The sequence below is a fragment of the Neomonachus schauinslandi genome, chromosome 3 (genome assembly GCF_002201575.2).
Source record: "Neomonachus schauinslandi chromosome 3, ASM220157v2, whole genome shotgun sequence".
Lineage (NCBI taxonomy): Eukaryota > Metazoa > Chordata > Mammalia > Carnivora > Phocidae > Neomonachus > Neomonachus schauinslandi.
Window position 1 is genome coordinate 70,681,186 of NC_058405.1, and position 21,221 is coordinate 70,702,406.

At 46.3% G+C, this 21,221-nt stretch overlaps 1 protein-coding gene across 1 annotated transcript; it reads right to left on the reverse strand.

Annotated features, from left to right (window-relative positions):
- Window positions 1-4,215: 4,215 nt before the first annotated feature.
- Window positions 4,216-20,856, reverse strand: MEDAG (mesenteric estrogen dependent adipogenesis). The gene is made up of 5 exons (XM_021678270.1): window positions 20,468-20,856; window positions 10,491-10,600; window positions 7,890-8,002; window positions 7,178-7,463; window positions 4,216-5,390 (listed from the first exon to the last, which is right to left on the reverse strand). Exons 1-5 carry the CDS (start codon window positions 20,743-20,745, stop codon window positions 5,266-5,268), a joined length of 912 nt encoding a protein of 303 aa, XP_021533945.1. The 5' UTR covers window positions 20,746-20,856; the 3' UTR covers window positions 4,216-5,265.
- Between the last annotated feature and the right edge of the window lie 365 nt (window positions 20,857-21,221).

Genomic DNA, 21,221 nt, shown 5'->3' on the forward strand with positions numbered 1-21,221 from the left:
GTAAAATGACTATACCAGTGCCTGTCTTGCCGGGCTGTAAAGATGAATAATTCTAACAATAATTTATAAATTATAAAGCCGCATAAACCTAAGGTATTGCTCTTTTGTCTTATTGCTATTCTGAGCTCCATTCTTTTTATAGTCTTTCATTCCTGCTTCAAAATGGATTTTTGGTACAAGTCCATTTTATCACGACCGGTATAGCACTATTCCTGCCTCTGAATTTGGGTTGCTTGAGGCAACCCCTTTCAATGATTAAGATGATTTTTTTTTTTCCTTTCTACTTTCCCTCAACAAACACTGCCTATGTACTGAAAATGAGCTGCATGATGACATTAAGGGCAATGCCCTGGATATTATGGGAGCTTGGGGAGCTGGTCCTAGAACAGGAAATGCCCGAGCTGAGTTCTCAAGGATGCCTAGGAGGCAATCAAGGGGAGACAGAGAGCTGCCACCAGGCGGAGCAAAGGCCCAGGAGGCAGGGGATAGCACAGCATGGGATTGCCACACTGGAAAGAGTGAAGGGGGACCTGGGGAACACTGAGCCAAAGGCCCTGCGGGGCGTCGTGCTGAGAAACTGGGCTTCCCCTGAGCAGGAGAATTATTCACTGGAGTGGGTTACAGCAACAGAGCAAAGTGATCAGGTCAGAACCTTGCGTAAGTCCTGGCCTCTTTTTCCAGGGGAAAGAGAAGCAACATCATCCATATCACCTACCAGAAAGAGTTAACCATTTAGAAATTAAGACATGCAGCTTACTAATATGCCTTTTACAGAGTTTCAAATTGATCAACAGTTTGAGAGTAGCTGTATTGAAGGGGCTAAATGTTAAATGGTTTTTTCCAATTTAAATTGTTATAATAAATTTCTTCCCGCGTACGTACACACATACACACACACACAGAAGGAACATGACGTGAAGGAGTAGCAACAGGTGGGTGGTAGCAGGAGGGGACAGCAAGGGTAGAATACCCAGCTTTTGGCTATGAAGGAGAAGGAAGACCCCAGCTGGAGGAGAGGGAGTGGGTCAGGTAGAGAGTTAGTACCCAAACCGGACAGGAAGAACCAAGTTCTTAGGCTGTGGGTAAGAAGCAGGGAGAGAGATGGAGCTTGCCTGCTGTGTGGAAAGAGCAGATGGGGCCCAGACCTGGAGAAGACGAATGTGCTCCTCCTCAAACCGAGCGTATCCACCAACACCTGGGCATCTAGAGAACACGGATTCTGACTCAATAAGTCAGGTGGGGCCTGAGATTCTGTTTTTCTAACAAGATCCCCAGATGATTCAATAAGTTTGAGATGGACAGTTCCAGAGCCTGGTCCTAGGATGAGCAGCCTCTGCATCACCCAGGAGCTTGCTAGAACACAGACCTACTGAATTAGAGTCTGCAGCTTAGCAAGACCTCCAAGAGATTCCTAGGCACATTCAAATTGGAGAAGTTCTGCTCCAGGAAACATGAGAGGCAAGGGTGTCTCCTGAATGAGAAGGAGAATGGGAAATTAGTTGATGGGAGGATTCAAAGAGCAAGCCAACAAAGGATGTGTAAAAGATTTGGCAGAGGACTGCTTCCAAAAGCCTGGGAGAGGTCACAAACGATCTCCAGTGTTGCCCAAGTACTCTGGATATGGATATACTGAGTGAAGTTTCTCCAGCTTAGTACATCTGGGCAAAAGTCTTTCTATTACTAAGTAATATGCAATGCTTTTATTCAAGTGTCTTCATGTTAAAAAAAAAAAGCCTATTGCTTTTTCTCCTTTGTTTTAGCTGATTGATTAATTCGTAAAACATGTTCTCAATTTCTGTGATGGAGTCTGTATTATTCAGGGTTTTCTAGAGAAACAAAACAATAGAGAGAGAGAGAGAGTGTGTGTGTGTGTGTGTGTGTGTGGAGAGAGAGAGACTTATTTCATTTTAATGAATTGGCTCACACAGTTGTGCAGCCTGACAAGCCCAAAGTCTGCAAAGGAGGCCGGCAGTTGGGGGGCCCAGGGCAGAGCGGATGTTGCAGTTCAAGTTTGAAGGCCACCTGTGCAGAATCTTCTCTTGCTCAGGGGAGGTCAGGCTTTTGTTCTATTCAGGCCTTCAACTGATGGGAGAGGTGCACTGATATTGTAGGGGGCAATTCTGCTTTACTTAAAGTCCGCCAATTTAAATATTAGTCTCATCCAAAAATACTCTCCTAGAAATATCAAGAATAATGTTTGGACACCATGGCCCAGCCAAATTGACACATAAAATTAGCCATCACAGGTCCAGATCTTTCTGAAGTCACCTAATTCATTATCTACCACTCGGAGGGGTTGTTGTTAAGTAGCCAAGAATGATTGCCATCCTTTTACTGAAAGATCCAGAAAAGAAAGTTCTACAATGTTCTCTATTTTGTTAGGACAGTCCAATCTAATGGGGCAGATTCTAAGCCCTGCTTCTAATGTGCTACTCGCCAAACTTACTCACATTTAATCCAAATAAAGCCATAGCAGCAAGTTCAGACTGTTGATTCTATCAAAACCTTGTCAATCCAGTATAAATGTAACCTCCCTCCTGGGCCAGCTCTGCCCTCCCGGGTTCTTGTGTGTTCCTCTTCTCTGAACTCAAGAGGTTAAGTGGGCCAGGCCAGCCATTGGGTAATTACTAATGCTTTACACTGTTGGTTCTTTCAAGTGTATTCAAGTGTTGAACATCAAGTGTGAACATTCCTTTTAAATCTGTTATACCAGCATTTACCCATCCAAATGAATGTTCTCTTCTTCAAAGTAATAATTTATTCTAATGACACTGCCATTGCTTAAAGCATTTTTGAAATTCTTTAGAAACTCGTTTCAGAACTAGATGCATGTTCTTTTGAATTTCTTAAATAGGGGCATAACTTGGCTCTTTGAAGATAGATTGGGGATTGAAACAGTAAAAAGACATTCACATTCGAGCTGATAATTAAGGTAGGCAATCAAGTTGGGCAATGTTATCCTTCAGCCAAAAATCAAACTCTAACCATGAGGTAATGAGAAAAAAACCTCCCTCACTCTGTAGATAATGTCTGGATTTGCGTTCTTGTTGGAATAAATTAATAGCCTCCAAGGTGACTCTTGTACTGAGAGCTTCAATACATCAATCACTTGGATAAATCAGTCCTCACATATTTGTTTTAAAACTAAGTTTTATAGTTTTACGTCATTAATTTTACCTCCAAAACTGGATCGCTAAGTGTTTTAGATGTTCTTTTTTGAACGTCTCTCGTAGCACTCATTTTATTTTTCTTCTCAGCTTGCACATCTGTCTTCTAAGACTGGACACTCCTTGAAAGCAAGGGCCGTGCTTTAGACACTTTACATACCAGCACCCACCTGAGTGCACTGCACAGAGTAGGCACGCAATCATACGTGTTGAATGAATGACTTGAATGAATGGATGACTTGAATGAATGGATGAATTGAATGAACGGATGAATTGCTTAGATCATTGTTGTCCTATAGATTTATTGATCTTGAACTGTTCAAATATCTGAATTAGGCTGCACTTATACCCAGATTGAAGCCCACTTAACCCAGAAAGATCTGTCCCAATATGCTTTTCACCAATTTTAAAGATCACCCAATAGCACTTCTGTGTGACGCATGCTAATAAATATATTGGCACAGGGTATATTCCCTTAGAAGCACTTCATAAAACTTTGCTGAGTGAATACTGAATGAATGAATGTATTCAATGAAAATTGCTTTTAGTTCAATGAAAAAAAAAAGGTTTTAATTATAAAAGAAAACTTCCAGATCTTTAGTCCATTCTTGGAGTGATTACTGATGGTTTTTCTCAGTTCAGCTACTTTTAAAAAATTCTTCTTTGTCAACTTTTGTGAACAGAGTCCCTATTTCTTTTGGGAAGTATTTAATATTTGATATCCATCTAAGGTTTGTTTGCAGTGGTATAAAACTTATTTTATTGTGAACACTCTTCATTTTGCACTGAGTTGAATAACAAATGTGTAGCCTCTTCTGTTATTTTTAAGGAACTTTTTTTCCTTTTGTGAAAGATCAGTATCAGATTCTTTTTCTTTTCTCCAAATGCTTTGGAGACGCGTTCTTCAAAAAGCCCTTCTTGAGAAAGTAGCTGAGAAAACCACAATTCTAATTGTCATTTAGTAAGTTACAAGGCAAATATACCACCTGCAAAGCACAATGGCAAGATCACACATACACGCTTGGTCACAAATTTAATTGATTCCATGTTGAATGCTAAGAAAAGTTTTAATTGCACAAATAGAGTACCCAACATATCAATATAAATGAAGGGACAATCAGTAGTGCTATCAAAATGTATAATACAGGAAGTTGTTTAAAAAGGATAGAAAAATTATACTCAGGACCCATAAATCTTCCTCATTATAAGCATATGTAGTGACTCATTCATGCAGGTTTTTATATGTAAATAGAATTTTTTTTTTCTTTTTGAAGAATTCCATTGTAGCTATGAGATGAAAAATGTATTGATGTAACTGTATTATGGTCATGTTATAGCTTTTCTATTTTGCTTTCAGTGTTAGGATGGCTTAAAGCTTATTTAAAGTACCCAATTGACTTAATGTGTTTCCAAATAGAGGATCCTGCCCTGTACATTATCTTTCCCCTGTCACTGTTTGGTACCACATCACCTGGCCACTTTCCATGCAGGCCACTTTGATGAGAGAGATCAGCAAGGCAGCTCAAATTTCAGGCAGTGGGTGGCAAGGTCACTGTCCTCTCAACCTGGCCAATCCTCCGGCACCCCTTACTAGAATGTTCCTCCTAAGGATGAGAAACCTACCTGTCTTCCAGTGAAAAATGTCCTAGGCTTTTTGTAAGCCATGTTTGCAAGAAAACAGCACTGCTAATCACCTGCTTGCTGGGTTTGGGTTCAGACAAGGGGGTCCCAAGCAGAGGGCCACTGACTTACGCAGTATGGAGAGTGAATGCTCAAAGGCTGCCAGGGGAGCTCCCAGGACACCAGGATACTAAGCAAAGCGTTCAGCCTGGCAGGACTCTGCTGCTCCCTCGGCCTCTCTGGAGAAGTGTTACAAGGGGAGGCCATCCGGCCAAAGCCCTCCCTGTCTGAAGTCAGCTGCAATGGGCCTGCCAGGGCGTGGCCCAGGAAATGGAAGATAGGAGCCCTCTGTGGGAGCAGAGGGGTTGACAAGCAGGTGGAAGTGCCCGCCTCCCACTGCCTCTCGCCTCCCCTCAGCCTTCTGTCCTCCAACAGGCCTGCCTGGCGGGTAGCAGTGACCACAACATGTTCAATCCAATCAGATAAATTGGTCGGGTGTCTCTTCAGATTCCAGAACGCTTGGAAACGGCAATTCTGCCAAAAGAACCTCAGTCAGAGATGATCTGGGTGACAGATTGCAGTTGAAAACTTCATCTAATGAACCTGAGGAAAGTAACAAAGCACATTATTATCATCACTGGAAAACCAAGAACAAAACAAACAACAGTGGCTTAAAACTCCTACAACATACAACGTAACCATTTCAGTAATTAGTGGAAACTCCTGACTTCCTCAGAAAAAAGAAAGCTGAAGAGTTTTTTCTGGCTGTTTGTCTACCAGCAGGACATGGACCATGTGCTTTTCCACGGGACGGAGTAGATGCGCAGTTTTCCCACTTGTGACAAAAGGCCCAGAGCTGGGGCCCAGGGCCTAGGACAGAAGTCCGTTTCGGCGAGGTGGACAGAGCTGGGCCGATTCACCAGGGCAGAGCCAGTGGACGCCAGGGCAGAGGATGCGTCCTGGCTGGGCCACCTGTGGTGCATAATGAAGGCTCAGGAGGCCTGGAAGAATCCCTCCCCACTGCTCTGGAGTGCAAGTGGCCCCGGGCCTGGCTCCTAGCAAACTTGCAAGGAAGCGCTGCCCAACTTCCCATGACCCTCGGTGTCCCCTGGATGGCAGTGTTCATCCCAGGGAGCCACACACAGAGGGGAAGGGGGACGGATGTGCGACAGAAACCCCCACCCCTACAGGCTGCCAAGGCCAGTGGGTGGGGTTGGAGGGGAGTCACAGGAGGGACCAGGCACCCGGGGCTGCAGCAGGGGCCCACGTGCCTGCAGTGGGGCAAAGCACAAAGCATCTTTGTAAGGAACACCCAGACAGAGAAGGCCAAAGAGACAGGGAGGGAGAGGCAGAGGGAGGGAGCTGGAAAGGAGGACACAGAGAGGGAAAGACAGAAAGGGTGGTGGCAGAGGAGCAAGGGAGGAGGAAGAGGGAGAGAGACAGAGAAAGAGGGGGCAGGGAGAAGAGGGGAAAGAGGAAGGAGGAGTAGGAGGGTGAGGGAGAGCACACGTATGCGCAGGAGTGGGGACTCCTTCCAGGATAAGAAATACTTAGGAGTAAGCACTTTTGCTATAAACATTGGAAGAAAGCAACTTTCATTAAATAGAATTAATCAAGACTGTTTTTTACATCTGAACATTTTTTAAACTGCAGGTTCATAGAGATTGGTGTGATTCTGTTTGTCTTTGTGTCTTTTCTTCTTGCAATTGGCAGCAAGAGTCCTGGTTCCAGGAAGTTTCTTTCCAGCCCAGACTAGCATGGGACAGGAGAATGGCTCAGCAGAAGGCAAATCCAGACAAGACCTGATGGATGTCATCTGCCTCAGCCGCAAGCAGACTGAAAAGTCTCACCAACTCCTGGGGAGGAGGCACTGGATATTCAAATCTAGATTAAAATCTGTTAGGTAAAGCGTTCTCCAGATTTGTTCTTTTGTGGTCTTATAAACTCTGGAGAACCCTTTCACATATTTTTAAAGATAGATATCTTGACCATGTACAGTCCTCCCCCAGCTGACACTGTTAACATTCTGTTGCCTTGGATGTGCCCACCAGGAAAGCATCATTCTTTCCTAATATTTCAATTATTATTAATATTTAAATGAGTAGTAATATGTATTTAAATGAATAATATATTTTAAAATTAGATTCTGGGTTTGCTGCACATTATAACTGCTGTGTCAGAAAACTTTAAGGAGCCTAAAAAGAAAAGTCACTGTGTTTCTTCTTAGTAGTAAACATTTCTTGCTTCTTACTTTCTGAATTATGTGATATTATATTTCCCCTTTATCAAGAGGCCTTTCTTTTTCAGTTAATTGACTTTCCACTCCCGTGATATTATTCTACCCTTTTATTTAACTACCTTCCTCAGGTACTTGGGAATTTTTAACATACCTCTGGAAGTTACACTGAATTTTCGGTCAGAGAAACTGCTTCTTCGGATTAAAGGTTCACTCATTTTTTCCAGAAATAATTTAATTGTCTCCTTCTTTTCTGGACTTGTACTTGACAAATTCAGAACTTTTCCTTTCACCTTTACAGTGGAATTGCTGAGCCCAAACCAATAGAAGAAATCAAATAATGCATCAGCTTTGAATTCATACACAAAGCTCAAATTTTCTCTGTTAACCACCTCATTTCCTGGAGGGAAAAAATTTTTTACTGCCTCTTGAAAGTCAAACTGAAAGAGAGAGAAGCATTTAATTAATGTCATGGATATAACTATAATGTTATATTACAGAATTATATATTACTATGGAATTATAGCATTGAATTAACAACAGTCCGAATATCCAAGATGCCACACCCCTTACTTCTTTTTCCTTCTGACAGATATTTTTAAACAGTTGGCTTTCGTTTTTTAAAATAGACCTTTGCATTTGCATCCTAGCCATCCAAAGCCCTTGAACTGTGTGGTCAAATTGACATTTATTGTTTCTAGATCAGTTGCTAGAAACCAAGTTCATTTTATTGGTAGTGATAATGAAACAATAGAAAATCTATGTGTCTGGTTATAATTAAGCTCTAGGGACTTGGCCTTGCATGAAATGCACAGACCCCTTTCTATGTGGTTAGCAGCCCTGGATTCATATTGACCAAAGCTTACCTGAAGCCGGTAGCTTTCTCCAATCACTGAGGAGATGACCATGTCCATCCCTTGTTCTATCTGTCTTCTTATTTTGGGGTGCCTTGTGTTCACAAGAAATGCATATGTTCTTTCTAGAAATTAGGAAGCAGAATTCAAATAGAAGTGTGCATGTGTGACATAAACATACCTCTTAGCATTTGATAAAGCAGTGATTCCGACCTTATTGGGAGATTTTATTCATTTGTAACGTCCCTCAAGGCTCCCTCAGACCCTCACTGCAAAGCCTAACCAGATTTCTAGAAATGTTCCTGAGAATTTTGTAGATATGAAGGAAGCTCTGGGATACTGTAATAGCCGGTTAGAAAATCAGCTCCCCTAAGTGCACTTTGTCATCCTAATGATCACAGATGAGAACTGAGTCCCAGGGCATGCGTCCAGCATGGGGGGCTAAAGTCAAAACAACCTTGCTGGATAGTTAAACAGTGATTTGCCTCTCACCAACATTTCCTCATTTGCAAAGCAGAACATCAGCCAAGTCCAGGGAAGGAAGCTGCCCCATGCCTTCTCCCCGCATCACCCGTCTCTCCCCATCCTTCCCCAAAGACCTGGCATGCATTCTGCCAAAGGGCTAGTCCAGGGTTCTAAGGATCAAGACAATTTGAGACTGAGTCTCCTCCACGCCGCACCCCAACACTGTCCCCAGCAGGAGAAGTCCTTCCCACTGTTTTTGAGAACTGAGCATTTTGCATAGGCTTTGAGAGACAAACCTGTGGTCTACTAGTAATGAGTCTTACATCCCTGAGGAATATGTATTGAGCTAATTTTTGCACTAACCTTATTCATCTTATTTTTTCTACCCCTGTTTCCTTTCTCCCAAATTACCATTTTGGGGGGGCACTTTAAATATAAATTACCTTATATGCTCTTTGAGGTAAGAGATAAGGCAAGCAAGCTATTTGATACCTTGAATTAACTTTCACATAAACAAAACTAAGATCTTTAGGTTCATTAGATACTAAGGGCTACCACACTCTACAATTGTGCTGATTGGGCAGGTTATGCACCGCACAACTCAAGAGGATGCCATTGACATTCATAGACATCATCTATTTGTATAGTTGTTACGACAAACTTCAGCAAAGGATTAGTAAATTGTGTTGAGTCACTGGTGGCTTTTTTCTAACCTGCACAAAAGTGCCGTTTAGCAGCAAGGTTGGACGTGTTACCTTACTTAAAATTTTCATAATTTAAACTTGACCATCTTAAGCTTCTGTATCATAGAAGCTCTTTTGTTCATGGTTTTCCTCACAATTACACAGCTCTGGGTTTCTGTACCTCCTTCCACGATAGCTGTCATACAACTGTGTACCTTTTGTAGGCCACCTGCAAATCCACAAATACCTCCTGTACCATTCCCTGCACTTTCATTAAAATGTTAAAATGGAGAGGTCTCTTATTCTTTCTTAAGATTTCCTCCTGAGAGATCGACGCAGGAGGTGTACTTGATATGTCTGTGAATTACATTCCTGGAGAACTCTGCAGCTTTCCGGTCATCATCAAGCCAAATAACATCAGGGGCTCAGATGCTCTAACAAGCACGGCTTGTTACCTTGTATTCTGCTCCCAGCCCTTCCTGCCGAGAGAGCATTGCGACTGAATTATTAAGTGAGCAGAGAATCTGAATGATTCTGAATGAAATGAACAGAGAATCGGCTCCACGAATCTGAATGAGAATGAATGTTTGAGAAAGTCTATTTGGAATTTGTAGATCGTTTCTCATTACCTTGGACTCATTTTAAGAATGCTATCTGGAAGGAGAATTAAGAAATTCTGCTTCTATCCCAGAGCATGATGCCCGTTACTTTCCCCACATAACATGGAGCAGGAAAAAGGGAAAATGGAAATGTTTTCATATCAGAACTGGAATTAATAGAGTTGTTAGCAGTTAATCTGATTTCTTGGAAGAAGCAATAAAGAGATACCCCTAAAATTGAAATTTGAAGGCCATAACGTGAAACATAAAAGCATCTACAACTGTTATTATTTCTTTACCTTAGTTTCCTTATCTATAAAATGGGTATAAGCACCTCATAGGTAGGATGTCTATGTATCCTATTTCCCCTGGGTCAGTGCCCGTTTATACCTCAATCCCAGCATAGTTATTAATAGTCCCTACTTTCATGCTCAAAACTCTTCCCATTTGGATGAAAGCCCTACAGGGCTGTTGTGTCAATTAATGACACAGGAGTACGCCTCACATATGTAAGCAATTGGTATGTGGTAGACAGTATTACAGATCATCACCATCATTCCAGCCATTTTTTCAAGCCCGGCCAACTCGGAACACAATAGCACTTCCTGCCTAGACAGGAAGTTAAGACAAAACCCTGAAAACAGAGGGCTCTGCCCTCAGATCACTGAGAGGTTCTGCAGGCTTGTGCTGTGCTTCAGGTGGTCTAACACTCCAAGCTCCTCCTCCCTCCCGGCTCCTCCTCGCTCCCGGCCTTGTCACAGCTGACACCCACCCGGCTTACCCCATGCACAATTTCTACCTCATTGGCGTGCCACAGCCCACAGCCTCAGGAGGCAGGATCCAACCAAAAATATTTATATACCTACCTTTGGAGGTGTCTTTTTTGGTCTGTACATTAACAAAGAACAGCATTGGTTTGCTCAGTATAGTTTCCCTGTAGTCTTTATAATCGCAGTAGTTGGTCAGTTCCACATATCTATGGAAAAAGCAGAGATAATTGTAAATGTAATATACCCTCCTATCTAGGTCAGGAGGAGGATGCCCTGGACAGGTGCCTGCCACATCCACAGATCTCGTGAGGGAAGTCGCCTAAAATGTGTCCTATGGAGGGAGTCATATTTTATAACATATAAATAAATCCCCTCCCTAGTCCGATGAGAGATCGGGACACAACCCTAAGATGGCTGTGGCCTTTGGGGTGGCCTGGCACCAATGCTTGGCTCTCAGGGGCAGCCCTCACAAATGATGGCCAGTACCATCTATTTTGGGGGCTCTAAGAGTTAATTTGGAGCAATAAGAGCTCTGTGTCTGTCCAGATTGAGAAGGAATTACACTCAATGAGGGGGATAAGCTGGGTCTTCTCCAGTCATCCTGCCAAACTGGTGCGTCTGAAATTTTCCTTTTCTTCTCCTCCCCTCCTCCCTTCTCTGATCCCAAGATAAGATCCCAGCCCCTCTGTAGATTACACAATCAACCAATAGTCATATGAACTAATTCATATCTCCCTGCCCCTGAGCTTTGTGCAATGAAAAAAAAAAAAAAAAAGACCACACTAATGTTGGACTTTTGCCCATGACCCTATTCAACTTAGCCTCCTTGGTTTTCATTCATTTTTCCAGCCTGGGGAGTTCTTTTTCGCATTTTGACTCTGTCATCCAGCATGCCAGCTTTCTCCCCCTAGTCTATGAATTTTCCAAGGAGTCTTTCTACCTGCATTGGTGAGAAAAAGACAGATCGAAGTACAAATCGGCTTCCCTCAAGAAGATGGCTAATTTCCTATCCACACCCAAGCTCAGAGACCACGTGGACGCAGGCAGGCAGAATGGCATCCAGCAGGCTGGAGGAGGCACCTGCCACAATCCCTCGCCAACACAGACCTGGGTCCCCATTGACAGGCACAGCTGTGTGCATCTGTATGGAGTGAATGGCTGCCCTGGCTGACAGCATGGGCTACTTTTACTGTGCTGAGGTGTGTTTGCTTCTTACATCTAGTCACGGGCAGAGACAGCGTGAGTGTTTCTCTCTGGCCTGTTGTCTGTCCAGTGCCTGACATGAAAATCACAGCCTTGGAGGGATCTCCGCGGCAGGGAGCTGCGACCACGCAGTGCTTTCGGCCTCCCGCCCCATCCCACTTCCCACAACCCACTCAGAGGGGCCGGCACACGAGACCCGGACCGGGGCATGGTTTGTGAGCACGTGGGAGAATATCTACCCCCAAGGCAGAAAAACACAGCTTCAGCTTCTCTGTCTCCCAGCTTGGCTTCTTAGAAATCTGTATCATTATCTTTTTCCTGTGATTGTCAGGCCTGATTTCAAGAGCTTTTAAAACCTGACCCCTGATGGAGCCTCTAAAAGGCTTCCTGCCTTGTATTTCACCAGGCTTTTAATGTACTCTCGGCTTCCCATGCCAGGGGCACTGGGGGTGGTCAGGGGGCTTGTCCTGGGGTGGGGAAGGGAATGCAGGGTGGGTGTGTTCCAGGGGAGGGAAGGGGGTACAGGTGTTGACCCTCAGGAGTGGGGTGAGGAGGGCAGGAGTCGGGGAGAAGGGGTGGGGACTAGTGGGAATAACAAGGGACTGGACTGAGGAAGATAATGCAGACCAGGGATTTTTGTATGGTTCTTCTGTCGTCCCGCTCACCTGAGCAGCACAGTGCCCAGTGAGAATGGGGAGAGGTGGGGCACCCGAAGGAGAGTGGCCCTTGTGTTCCATACCAGCAGGGAGAAAGTGTTCCTGTTCCTTTTTGTCCCAGTTGACCAGCAGCCAAAAGGCACTAAAAAAAGGAAGCAAAAGAGAAGGGAGAAAGGGAATTGCCATTTGCGGAGTTCATTTGCTCCCATTCATTCATTCACTCATAATCGGGCACCAATTATGCGCTGGGCACCAGAGAGTCATCGCACATGTTTTATCACACCGGAGGGGCTCAGGACCTGCGAGGTGGGGCTGGGATAGAGGGTGGCAGTACAGGGGTTCCCTATGTCCTCCCAGCCCCTCTGCCATCCAGGACCTGGCACGGGCAGACAAGAGTGGCCTGGCAGAGGCTTCGGAGAGCCAGCGAGATCTGTGGTTACAGGGGGTGTGGGGAGAGGTGCCGAGGACGAAAAATGGAAGAAAATCCTTGTAGCCATGGAAGAAAAAAGGACAAGTCCGATTGGAGTAAACATCAACAAGATAGATGCGTGATGCTGGGGCAGAATCAGGTGCCACCTGTGACCCATCCAAGGCAGATTTTCATATTCTCCTGCCTTGTTTGCCATGGAGTTAATTTATAGTCACTTAAACATTTCATATTTTCCTCAGGGTGACTCCTCTGCTCTCAATATCCATGGTCTGAGTGTCATTCTCTAGGGCATGCACATGGCATTGATGTACAGCATGTCTGGAAAATCTGCCATCCCAATTACTATTCTGATGTTGCAAATGACAGCACAGTACCTGCTTTGAGACCTTTGAGACCAGTCAACATCCAATCTGAGCGACCATCGATATTATTCTGACGAATCCACGATTTTATTCTGACGAAAAGGATGAAAATCTCAATTTAGAAATGACCACTGGTTGGGAAAGTAATCAGTTTTCCCCAAAATACTGTGGAAGGTTTTGTTTGGAATGCTTTGGGGCTCCAAGAGTTGTTGTTTCTCATGATCAGAGAAGGGGGGCCGGGCCAGGGGAGACAGGGGGGGCTTCTGGATAGCCACACACTGAGTTTAATGCATAACCTATACATGAGTCCTCCTTTCTGGAGTCCGAATTTAATAAGATGCCCTGAATAATAAAACTATGCTCCACATAATTTAATCTTCTTTTGATGATTTAGAGGCATTTTTAGGATGTTAACGGGGCTGTATACATCACCACAGAGCATGTCAGTTATCACGATGCCACAGATGTGTGAAAATGCTGCTATTTATAAGAGAGCTCTGTAACAGAATTTACAGACAAGAGATTGTAACAAGATCCCTACTTAATGAACTCTCTGTTTAAACCAGGTCACAAATAAGAAATACCTTCTTAATTCATTATTCCCAGCCTACCAGTGATGGAACAGTTGTTAAACACCTTCAAATTCCAGTGAAATTAATAAATGCAAGCATTCCTTTGGAATTCACTCTTACAAAATTTGGATATGTAAGTCACTAAAATACAAAAAGACTGAGGACCTGGTTGTAAAGTCTCACAGGTATTTAAGTATCTGACATTCAATCGCTGGTTTTAAGAGGAGCCTTACCAGACTACTTTAGGGACTAGTTATTTCATCTCTAATCATGCATATTTCTGAATTACTAATGCAAATACTGCTTCTTGTGTGCTGGATGTTTATTATATTTGCCGAAGTTATTCAGGATAAAAAACAAAGGGTTTAAGATAGCTCCTTTAAATCCTCATGTCTTCATTGCTTTTACCCTGGCCCCAAAATGCTTCTAGGCTGAAACTTTCTATGCCTGGCTTCAGTCCAGAGATTGAAAGGCCGACCAATGTGATGCAATGCTTAGTGATTCGAAATAAGAAGATCTAATGCATGCCCTAATTGACTGGCTGTGTGAACTCAGCCGCAGAGCCACAACTCACTGTGACGTTGAGTGAGTTACTTCACCTATCTGAACCCGTGCCCTCATCTGGAGAAGGGATATAACAGGATCTCCTTCTGTGCGAGGATTCAAGGCAGCCCAAGAAATAGACACATATGTACTGGGGCCCATAGTAGCTGCTTAACAAACATTGTTAGTATCTTCAATCCTGGCCAACTCTACTGGCCATAGGGTGAAGTTCTATAGACTCGTGACACACAACCAGGGCTGTGTTCATCTGAGTGACCAGGAAAAAGGACAACAGGAGCATCTGAAAAATACATGAGCAAGAGTTTCTCCTTCCTTGCTCCAATTTCTTTCCTCCGTTTTTCAGTTCGGAAGGCTAACGCAAAGCTTAGTGAAGGCAATGCCTAGAAGATGAGACCAAGAAAAAAACACTGTATTTTTGCTTCTAGCAAATCTGGAGTGGCTGAGAGATCATTTCCCTCTGAGATGCCTACTTTTTTCTGGAGGTTCCTTTAGCTTTCACATCATTTCTGGCATGATCTGCAAAGCTGCCCTAAATTTCCCTTGGCTCTGGTGCTTTAATGCTCAGAGGCCAATAAGAATTCAGACCTATGGCTTCCATCTGAGGGGGTGTGTGTGTGCATGTGTGTGTTCATCTAAAAAAATATGGAGCGGGGAGCCCAGAAAAAGAGGAACACATATGGAACAGTCCTTGTGTAGAAGGCCCAGAAATTGCTTAGGCTTTCATAATCCTTCGCTGTGACACTAAGCAAAAGCACTCTGCCCTTGGGAGCAAGCGGGAGGGCCCTGCTGTGTTTCAAGTGTTAACGTGACAGCTTTATGTGGGGCCTCAGCCTGAGCTGTCAGACAGCTCCTTTTCTCTCACTTCCTCCCCTCCTTCTGCCCCAACTCTAGGGAAATTAAGAAAAATTTTCTGATTTATCACTCTACTGTCTGGTGATTCGAATCAAGGACACATATGTTCATCTACTCATTCATTCATTCGTTATTGATGCTCAGTACATGCCCCCCCACCCCGCAACTCCAGCTCCACCCCTCATCATGGGGCAGAAATGATGCATTCATGCATCCACTTTTTCATGCAATAAACACGAAGCATGTGTGCTGGGCACTGAGGACACAAAAAGCAAAAGGAAATAGTCTTGCTTTTGAGGAGCATCTAGTCTATTAGAAAGACATAAGAAAATGCACCATTTCAATATAAAATGATAGACTGGTAAAACTTTGTTGCTGAGAGCATGATCACTCGACCATCAGCACTGACATCACCGAGAAGCTGGTAAAACCGCAGAGTCCTGGGCTCCTCCCCGGTCTTATTCAACCCAAAAATTGTGATTTAATAAGATCCCCGGGAGAACTGCATGCTTATTTCAAGTTTGATCGAAGACATGGTCCCTGCCATTAAGAGGCTTACAAAGGAGTTAATGATTCAAACATACAAATGCCAGAGAAATGCAGAGCTCTCTGCATTCAGGTGTTATGTTCTGGTTATTTAAATAAGAAAGAGCAAAGCAGGAGGGGTCTGGAGTTAGAACCATTTCCTGAGCTGAGACAGACAAGAGGGATTGTTCTGTCCAGCCAAAGGTCCCACCATTGGGTGGGCCAATGCAGGAGGGAGGCGTCCCCAGCAGGAGTCACGGGTTAGCCGAGCCTCGGGGACTGTGGGGTGGCTGCGCTGGGGCCTGCAGGCGGGCATCTGACAGGGACCAGGTGAGCTGAGAGTAAGAAGGGGACCAGAGTGTGGCTGGAGGTCCAGAGCAAGGCTCCTGAGGAAAGAAGGCAGTAATGGCACGTGGTTTTTGAATCATCAGATCTGGGTTCAATTTCTGTCTCTGTGACCTCAGCAAGTTTTTTTTTTTTAGCTTTGCTCAGATTAATTTCCTCCCCTGTAAGATCTGGCTAACAAACGGTACCCCATCAGGTGGCTAACAGACAGGATAATGTGTGTGAGGCACTTGGCTTATGGGGCTGCTTAATGATATTATAGGCTAATGTTTGTCAAGCGATCAATATGTGCCAGTAACTGCTTTAAGGACCTTATAAATTTAAATTCTGAACAACAACTCTATAAGGCTGTTGCTACTATTATTTCCATTACACCCTGAAGAGACTGACTCACAGAGATTAAGACATCTTCCAAGTCCTTCAGCTACTAAGCTGCAGAACCAGGATTCAAACCTAGGCAGTCTGGTCCTGGCCCCCATGCTTGTCTGCACTGATTCTAGACTGCATCCCATGTGAATTATAGCTCAACACATAAAGGATGGTTACTTCGTCACTAGCATCATACGTCCTAGCGAGGGGCTGCTGTCCTGGGCAGGTCACCAAATCTGAGACTCAGATACCGGGATCAAGGCAGAGGACCAGTCACACGCCTCCCGCCTCCAGTCGGGTTGCCTTGGAGAGGGGAGCCTGGGCCCGCAGACACAGCCCGACACTCCCTGGGGCAGGGGTGGGGGAGACCTCCCCAGGCTGCAGCCCTGACTCCGCCTCAGCTGGGCCCCTTTTCCCTCCCCATGGCCCCCTGCAGCCCCTGCCCCAGGTGGCTGACCTCCCGGCGGGTGTCCCCGTCACCATCTAACAGCTGGTCACCTATGGGCAGGAGCAGCTCGCATCTCTGCTTTTAGTGGCTTCCTCACAGCCACCGGATTTCCTTGCTCTGTGGGCCTGATTATATGAGATGCGTACTGTCTGCTGTAATCCCAGTCATTTGTCGACTCAGGAGACTTGTGAGAAGGCGGCTGCTGTCTACAGGAAGCCAAGATCCTTGCAGCTCCGAGGCTGAGAGCAGAGGCTTACCGTGAGCCAAGGCGACTTGGAAGGCCTGGCTGGTTCGACGACTCACCAGCTCCTCGCTAAGGTAGCCTGTTTAATCTGAGGCCTAATTTCCTCACCTCGGAAAAGAAGGGAAACACCAATCGTGCCAACTTTGTAAGTTTTTGTGAGGTAAGAGTTGTGAACTACTTTGTGCCATTCCTGCCACTTGAGTGAACTTGAGCAGCTGCCATTATTATGACCGAACAACATCCTCTCGTGCTCGGAGACCTCTGAGAAGAAGCATGGCATTCCTACGTGCCCAACACGTGCCTCTACAGCTCCCTAAGAGGCCGCATCACGTCACAGGGAAAAAACGTGTGTGCCTTAATGGTTATTTACCCCCGGTATCCCGAGCAGGTTTTGTTCGTAACACAGATGGAAATTCTGAGCTTGAAAGAAAAAAATAACAAGGAAGATCTTACCATTCACTCCCCCAAATTTAGAATAGATTTTTCGAGAAGGCTCTCAGGAGCTCTACAGCCCTGGTGGCCATCCCTAAACCTCCCCGCTCCATCCCAGGTTCCCTCAGGTTTATTTAGTAGGCACGAATTTCGAAAACGATCAAGTATCAGACGACACACCTGAGTAAGTTGAGCCATCCTCTTGTCATCCTCTTATTGTCTGAATGGGTGAATCACATGAATGTCAGGGTCAGTAGCCCAAAGCCTCTTCCTGAGGAAAGGGCCTCACGAAAGTCACAGTGCACATTTCTGAGGCCTTAAAAAGGAAATCCTGCTTACACTGTAAGCTTACCCACACCAAAAATAGTTGCTGAACCAAAAAAAAAAAAAAAAAAAAGAACTAAATTAATGAATAGAACAAGGATCCTTAACCTGGATCCAAGTATCTCATAAACTACCTGGATGGTCAGCAACCTTAGTGCATATATATATACCTCTGGGGAGATGGTCTATAGAAATTCTCAAAAGCTCTATTAGTCTAAAATGATTAACAATCATTGCTTGCCTTTCTCATTCCCTGGCCATCTTGGCAGCTGTTCCTGGTTGGAGGCCATCCCACACCTAAGGTAGGAATATGGTGGCCGCAGAAAAGATGAAAAAGTTGCTGGAGTCCATCAACTCTAGGTCCTAACTGGACATAAAAAGTGAGAAGTATGTGCTGGGGTACAAGCCGACTATGATGACTGACAAGGCAAAGCGAAACTGGTCATCCTCAACAACAACGGCCCAACCTCGAGGAAGTCAAGGAGAGTACTGTGCCCTGTTGGCCAAAACTGCTGTCCAGCATGGCAGTGGCAATAATGTTGAATGGGGCATAGCATGCCGAAAATAAATAACGCACGCTGGCTATCATTGATCCAGGTGATTCTGTCATCTTTAGAATTGTGCCAGAACAGACTAGTTAAAAGAAAACCATGCAGTTTTTCTTTAGTAAAACTGGCCAAAGCTTACAGAAGGAAAGAAGGGAAGGAAGGAAGGAAGGAAGGAAGGAAGGAAGGAAGGGAGAGAGGGAGGAGGAAAGAGAAGGAAGGGAGGGATGGAGGGAATGAATCACTGCTTTGGAGCAATGTTCTGAGAGAGGAAGCTGTATGCTATCCCCAAAGCCAAATCAACTGGGTAAATTTGGCAGATCTAAGGAGGCAACTTTGATGTCTGCATTCTGACTGTGCGCCCACTTTCTGATCCATGAAGACAAAACCTCTCACTGCTGCCCTCAACCCAGTCTTTCCTCCCTTCTAGAAGGCTCTCTCCATCCAGATCAGGTTCACCCTTCAGGACTGTACACCCACCTATAAAAGCCTACTTCCCCTGCCGCGGCATTGTCCCCTGAAAGAAAGATCGTTCCTTCTATCACCCAGATTAGTCTCAGATGCTCCTTGCTATGTCCCAGGGTCCAAAGGCCCTCACTCAACCGCTTTGACAATGAGAAGCTTGTTGTTGCATCTTCACTGCATTCTGGTCTGGTCATTGTTTATTTTGGACTCTAAACTGCCAGGGGACCACTGCTGTTTAATAGTCTTTTGTGTAGGAGGTGTTCAAAGCGAGAATTTAATAACCAGACTTCAACATCATTTTCAATTTTGCCGCACTGCTTGCTAAGATTGAGGGAGCTGGCTCTGTCAAAAGCCTAACCTATGGCTTCAATTAATTTTGGACATTTTAATTTTTCATACTCTGTTTTCAAATACAATGGTTAACTTTTTTTTTAATCTTTGCAAATATGATTTCTAACTCAGTTCCTCCCATCATCCCCTGCTTATGCGGAGGGGGCACTTTCTTCACTAAGAAAGGGAGAAATTCTTGGGGCAGAATGGTTTTTCAGGCATTCAAAGCCCTCACTATCTTTGTGTGGAAAAGCAACGTTTTTCCCAGCAGCCTTGAAGAAGGCATTTTAAATATCTCATTTTGTTTGCTTGCCCTTTTTGGTTCCATCCCACCTACAGGGTACCACGGCACTGCTGTCATTCCCAGTAGTGAAGACTTTATATCTTCAGAGCTGGCAAGCTTACGCAGCTCTGATTCAAACTCTAGACTGCATTGCCGGCTTCCCGAAGCTCAGTTCGTCCCACAGCACAAGTATAAGACATCCCCCCCACACATACCCACACACACACAAGTACAGGATGACCTCTGCAAGGCATGAGGCCATGTAGAATCAGGCATGAAGCTCCCTCTTCCTTTATCCCATGATGATCAAAGCCTGCTTCAGATGGACTACAGCCTGCTGGCTGCAAGTTTGCTAAGAAATGCTTCTGACGCTTTGGACACAACAGCTAAGCATCCTGGACACACGCCATCAAATTAAGTTTGGGTCCAGCTCTGCGCCAGGATCCTGGAAGCTACCCTCATTGGACCTATTTTCCCAGAACTCGCCTGCCCACATCACAGCCCACATGGCCCTGGGTTGGACTTCATACCAGGCTTTGTTCCTTTCTCAGACATGGTTTATTTCATTATTTTTTGAAAACGAAGGCACGCCAAAGACGGGAAACTTTGAACTTTTGCACGCTTTTCCACTGGGTCTCCTCACTGGATCAAGCCAGTAATACACAGAATTGAGCAGCCTCTCCCCTCCCCACAAATCCAAAGCCAGGGCGTGAGTCTCTCCTCTGCAAACACCCCCTGAAGGGTGTGTCTCCATTTGAGCTCATCTGACCCAGTTAAGGAGCCAGAAAGGGAAAATCACCCGCGGGTTACGAGCTCCCCACCCAGCCCTACGCCACGCGCCTGCCCTGATGCCCTCCTGGGCGGCTTCAAGCGGCAGCTGCAAGATGTCAGTGCAAAGGGCAGAAAAGGCCAGGGCTGGGGGAGCTGTGCACCTCCAGGTGACGTTAGCAATGAGGCAAACCTAGAAGTGGCATGAAGGGGGGCGGGGGTTCCCGGCGGCGGGGGTTCCCAGCGGCGGGGACGGGGAGGAGGTGAGGGGGGTGGCGGGAAGCCGGGGCCCCCCGGGGCTCCCGGGGACGACAGCGGGGTGGAGGCCTCTGCGGGGACCCGGCGAGGCCACCCACCTCTTGATGTAGCTGCTGAGGCGGTAGAGCTGCCCGTCGAGGCGCACGCGGCCGTCGCCGAAGACGTTGAAGCCGCCGCGCGCTGCCGCGGGTCCCCCGGGGCCGGACACCAAGAGCTGGTCGCCGCGCAGCTGGAAGGCGCCGGGCTGCAGGCGCAGCAGCTGGGCCAGCGGCAGCAGGGCCAGCTCGCAGTCGCACGTCCACAGGCTGCGCAGCTCCCCCGACGAGATGGAGGTCAGGCTCGGCCGCGCGGCCGGCGCGCGCGCCACCTCCGCCATGCCCCTGCCCGCGGTGCCCAGGGCCTCGCGCGCCTGCCTCTGGCGTCAGGTGCCCGCCCGCGAGCAGCGCCGCAGGCCCGGCGTGGAGAAAGCGGGTCCCGCGCCGCGCCGCCCTTTTATCCGCCCTGGGTGCGGCCGCCCGCCCCTCCCGGGCCTCGGGCACGACCCCGGATGCTCCGGGCCGAGCTCGCGTCGGGCTGGAACTTGGCACGCTCGGGGCTTGCCGCGCCTGCTCGCCGCCGAGGGTTACTCATCCCCCTTGGGTCCGCGGCTCCACACCCGGGCCTGGGCCCGCCCCCGCCTGGCCGACACCGCCGGGGCCGGGGTGGGGACGGTCGGCCCGGGGGACTGCTGCGCTTGGCCTCGGGGGAGAGGGGAGCAAACACCCGCGCGCTAGACCCCACACCTCTGCGGACCGATGCGAGCGTGGCACGTCCCTCGCCCCGGCTCTCCCCGCCTGGGGCCCAGGGGTCTGC